The sequence below is a fragment of the Varroa jacobsoni genome, unplaced genomic scaffold, assembly GCF_002532875.2.
Source record: "Varroa jacobsoni isolate VJ856 unplaced genomic scaffold, vjacob_1.0 scaffold_152, whole genome shotgun sequence".
In the NCBI taxonomy this organism is placed as follows: domain Eukaryota; kingdom Metazoa; phylum Arthropoda; class Arachnida; order Mesostigmata; family Varroidae; genus Varroa; species Varroa jacobsoni.
The window spans coordinates 806-6386 of record NW_019213054.1 but is presented as its reverse complement, the minus strand read 5'-3'; the positions used below and the strand labels follow the sequence as shown (position 1 = coordinate 6386).

Here is a 5581-nt window from a genome sequence, read left to right as displayed (position 1 = left end):
ATATAATATGGATCTACGCCTTTTTGAGCACAGACCTTCCATATGCGCCTTCTGTTACGTAATATCTACATTATGGGCAATATAGTGCCATTGACATCATTTGATAAGTGTAGTTGCGTAAGCCATGCCGTGAACTTGATGTATTGATATTTCTTGGTTGCAGCGCCAAGATAATCTGAAGGTCTCCTTAGACAATTACTTGCGACCGATCTTAGAAAACACAGTGTGACTCATCGCAATAACTGGATAAGTGAAAAACTGCAATGAATAAACAAACTGAAATTTTACGTAAAAATGAAGATGTCGTCGGCTATCTAATGAAGACTTTTGAATGTGGACAGCTTGTAGATCAGAAACTTAAGTTACCTTAGTGAGGTAATCGCTTGTGTAGCTATGGTAAAAAAAAAACTTTAAAAAACGGAAGTATTCTGTTGCCTGCCATTTATAATTTACTTCAGTGTTTTTAATGGTCGTATAATTAATAATGCTGCGTAAAAGAAGGCACATGGTTTCAGCTCAAAAGGACTTAAATCGATATACATATATATATATATATATATATATACTACTGACAAACTCTGACAAAGCCTCTGACAAAATATCCTAAAAAAAATTTACATAATATGTACACTATGCAATATCGGCAGGCGTAGGCAGGTTTAGGGTTTTCCATGAAAAGGGTCTAAGTACATTTCTATATATGCTGCTGTCGGAGGAACTACAAAGACGAAAGTTACTGAACTTAACTTAAAATGCAGTTTAGGTCGACGACCTTTTTCGTTCAGAATAAAAAGGGAACACTTGATTATTTACGCGCGATATGAAATTGCTATCGTCGTTTTTAGCCAACATGGATTTGGGTCCTTTGCTTCTTCACATTGTAAGTCTTACATTGCTACTAACCGCACCATGTTCATGCTGCTTTTACTGAAATCTCCTAAGTCTATGTTTTCCAAATAATAATAGAAATATTGCTTGCGTGAAGCGGCGTTGTTTGCGGTCAGATAAATGAGTCCGCCACGAATCTATATGGGAAGTACTCTGAAGACCTACTTAGTATTTTGTTTCAACTAAAACTTGCATTGCTGGCCAACAGATAAAAAAAGTAGTCTTTCAATTAGCGTATAAGCATTTTGTATTTCTTTTCCTGTTCTAGACAGGTGAGCATAATCAATCGTTGAGCTACTTCTACATGGCATACATGGAAGGCTTCGTGTCGATTGACTTCGAGCAGCGATTTACTAAAGATGATCACTGGATATTGAAGTACCCCAAGACAAGAGAGTTTTCCCGACTTTATATTCTCGAATTCAGGTAATAAGAGCTGCTACCATTTCTGTATATTGCGTTCCTCTTCTTAAAAAGCAGGGGCCCCTTTTTATCTCATACACAACCATTTTTTGTCCATAGATAACATCCTTCTTTTTTTTTTAATTCTAGAAAAAGGATCGTTCAGTAATTTAGCGCACATTAACAGCTATAGAGTATCTTTTTGGTGGTAATACTAATAATCATTGAAGAAATAGTTTGACTAATTCCTTGTTGACGGGTAACGTGCTGGCATCTTGCTAACTATATGCGCGTGCTAAGGTAGCCTCTACCGCTTACGTGAACAAAGAATACTATCTATATAAATAAGTTGCGGACACATCTAATAGGTCATCCTTATGGTAATCGATCCGTATACTTTTCTCGGTTGTCAACAGTATCGACGTGCTCGGCCCTTATTACGGGCACCACCTGTTAAACGGAATCGCCGATCAGCTGCAAAGCTCCTCAGAAGGCAACTCTAAATTTAAGCTGTCCCTTTTTTCGTTTCACGATATCAGTGTTCTTTCGTGTCTGCGTGCGTTAGGCATCAGAAACAAGGCTGCTGAGCCACTTTCCACAATGGCATTCGAACTGTGGAAGCATGAGACCCCTGGTAAGACTGATCAATTCCGTGTGGCTTTAAGAATGAGTGAAGGCCTTACAACTAATTGGGTCTATCAGCCGGATGAGTACCTAAAAATGAAGAACGCCGGTGGCCAGATAATTGACGAATTAGGTGAGGTTCTTCACATTATGAGAACCTTTTACGAGCATAGGCTCAATATAACTAATTGTGGATATTTTGGTAATGATGCCAAAATTTAACTTGACGAGTGTCTAAGAAATGTTACCACGGTTGATATTTAAAGCTGATTTTAAAAATCTTCGCAACAATTCAGGTAAGGCTGTGATTTGTACTGAAAACGTATCGTGTTTGCCTAAGCTGAGTTGGTTCAAGAGTTAGCCACTTTTCGAAACGTTCAGTCGGTGAAGTTAAATATCATTACATATTTCACCGATTGAAACAAACACCAATTCTAGTTAAAATGATTTAATAGCTTTTTTAAACTCGAACTCAATAAAGTTATGTATTTGCATTCAATGATGTGCTTATTTTAGTTTTGGACAAGGAAGAGCAGCATCAACCAACATTTAACTAACTAAAGTAATATTGATTAACTTCCCTAGTACTAATATGAAAGTACACAAATAAACAGAAGATTATAAAGCGAAAAACCGGTATTAGCAAACGACTTAAAAGTGCAAATACTCTTTTTTTTAAGCTGTAGCGTAAAAAGATACCCCCGATCCCCAAATTATCGGTGTTGGCGATGTGTTGCGATAACCATGAATTCTAGCCTAGTTCGCTTACCTGCACGGCATAATATTCGCTTAATACTGCGCACACAATTAATCCGTCTGTTCAAAAATGTATCGTTTGTTTCAGGTTGGTGAATATTTTTTAGTAGTCCTAATTTCAAGTTATGCTTTTTGAAGTAATTTCCGCCAGATGCGCAGACCAATGCCACCGCTCGAACCAACCCCTAAACCCCTTTTTAAATTCAACCAGATAGCCCTTAGAGCCAGCGAATTTTTTTATCATTTCTTTTAGCGTGTTACAATGCTTCCTTTTTGTTTTTGGAATAGGGAAAAATCACAGGGGACTCAGTCCGCTGAACAGCAAGGTCAGGGCAGACACACAGACCTTTTTAGCAAAAACTGTTATGCAAGTGGTAAAATGCGGTTTGGTGTGTTATTGTGCTAGAGGACCTAAGACCTTCTATACTTTAATTTTGGCCTCTTGCGTTGAAGAAACTCGTGCCATGTGAAAATATTTCGATAGTACTCATCGGGAAGCGTCGAATCATACGGCATGAACTCATGATCAACAATTTCCTGGCGGTCAAAGCAAACCTTAGGAAGTACAACGTTTTTATCTGCAATCGCTATCAAAGGTCTTCCAGAATGGCATCAAATGATGACGCAAAAGCGCGAAAATTCGAACGACTTATTCATTCATTTACGAACGAAATAGTTAGTCACCACTATTGTGATGTGAAACTATTATTCGCACTTTATACGTATAAGTCACTATTTAGTAGACATTCAATAAAATTATTGTTTCCCCCATAATGCCTCACTTTATTCTCTGAAAGAATCATCTCTGCTCATCACGTTCAGCGCAAATACTTTTTTTTTTTAAAAACTACCGAAATCATATAGCTATTTCTGTGTAGGTTTTTTCTGTAAAAAAAACTAGACTTTTTTTTATAGGAGTCACTCAAAGTTATTCCTTATGGATGCGTTCACCTGTCTCATGCTAGTTAAATGCATGTAAGATGCCAACGAAACAACGCTTCTAATATATAGAATAAAGTATAGCTATATGGGCCAAGAATTTATTGAACACCATCGTTAGAACGAAAATAATATATCAGCTTATTGGGTCAAGGCTCTTCTATTATTTAAATAGGCTCAGTATCATTTATTCATTTTCGATGACATGTCAGTTGAAGACATCTGTATCGTTAGTTCATTTAGCCCACAAAAATAGGACTATTTGGGCCGCTAGTAATTTTCGAAAAAGTCAGTCATTTAAGTGGGTTGAAGAAGAAACGCTAGAAAAACTACGGTAATGGTAAGAAAAGCCGAGCCCTAATCATTTACGAACGAGTTAAGCAGCTCAAAGGCTATGATCCGTCTACTAAAGGCCCAGAGTAGATGGATCCTACCACGCTATGTGGAGTCGACCATGCTAAATGACCCAAATGGCACATCCACGAGTTGTGTTTTGTGCGAAGAGAAAGAAAGACGGTAGGAATATGCGCGCCGTTCTTCAAAGCCAGCTTGATTTAATTGAAGTCTGTATAACAATTATAGTTATGTATGATTCTGGTTTAGATAATGATACGTAGTAAATTCTCGTGATCATTAATCTTACTGTGGTGCATAGGTGTGAAACATTGTTTCACCAGTACAATGCGTTAGGTCGTCGACAATTTGTTTTAAGAGCGATTCCATGTGGCACGATAGATACAAAACTACGATGTCTTACTTTAAATTGACATATATACACATATCTGCGTCCCTATTGTGCTGAGTTGCACTCTGCAAGCACCTTTGTAGTTACCTTTGTGTATAATAGAATGGATTCGAAATGCGATGGCCCATTTAGTTCCATCTCACCTTTGCCAACATAAGTTCTAAGACGATAATAACTTGATCTTATGATTTTACAGTTTGTCCTTGAAACAGGCAAAACTGTAGTCGTGAAACAAGGTAGCGTTATCGCTCAACTAAAATTCAATAATACGCAAAGATACTTAGCTGTCCCATATAGCCTGAAAGTCGTAATGTTTCCTCGCTGGAAAATAACGCAAATAGGTTCCGTTATGTTCACTATTTTTAGAACAAACCTTTCGTCGCGTTCAGGTTTTGTCAAACCGTCGTTTTCAGAATTTGATCAAAGACCAGCTTCTCTACAATCTCCTCGCGCTAGGCAAGACATCAACCAAAGGCTACGGTCCACGTTATTGCGTCCGTGAAGTCTGATGAAGACCTTCACGAGATAAACCGGATGATTCTCAATAGTCAGATTCGTCATGAGGTAGAAAATCTTCACAAATTGCATAAAAAGCGACATAATAAAAATTAACAGCCGTTTTGGACAAAAGAGAGTGGCCATCTAGATAGATAAGCTTGATCAATTACTCTTTTGGAGATATTTTGCCCCTTTTGGACTTTTTGGCAGTTTCGACCCGTTGAATTTCGTAGGCGGGATATCAATCCAAAATATAATTTCACCGAAATTTGTTGTCTATACATTAACAAGTGTTCACGCACCAAAAAACGCTTTACGAGAATGGCTAATGAGTAATTTATTATTATAGTTGTAGTCGGGGAAAACGGCAGTAATGTAAAATAATTATAGCCGTCTAAATGACACTTTTAGCGCATGCAAAATAGTAACGTTAAAATACCTGAAGTCTTAGATAGATATAGAATAGATGCAGTCTTAGTCCAGATTTAGGCTCAACATCCTGCATATATGTAACATAAACATAGGATTAACTAAAGGTCGTCTTAATTGAACTATTTAGTTTTTTCATACCACCGTCAAATTTTATCGAATGAGACCGAACGTGAAATTGAGATTATTCACTTTTCATTTTTCCACATAGAGCTTCAGTGGCATATGCTTTTTTGCTGTCCTACTAGATGAAATTGGGCAAAAAAACATTTCCGGAACATAACAAACAAATAACAAGTT

General features: G+C 37.3%; 1 protein-coding gene across 2 annotated transcripts in view; it reads left to right on the top strand.

The window, feature by feature from the left end:
• Window positions 1-2408, top strand: part of LOC111269806 (prostatic acid phosphatase) — a 6742-nt gene extending 4334 nt beyond the window's left edge. For both annotated transcript variants that reach the window (XM_022849650.2, XM_022849660.2), the window contains exons 4-5: window positions 1157-1314; window positions 1707-2408. In XM_022849650.2, coding sequence (XP_022705385.1) covers window positions 1157-1314; window positions 1707-2136 — 588 coding nt within the window. In that variant the 3' untranslated portion in view covers window positions 2137-2408. The remainder of the gene's footprint in view (window positions 1-1156; window positions 1315-1706) is intronic.
• Window positions 2409-5581: the final 3173 nt, after the last annotated feature.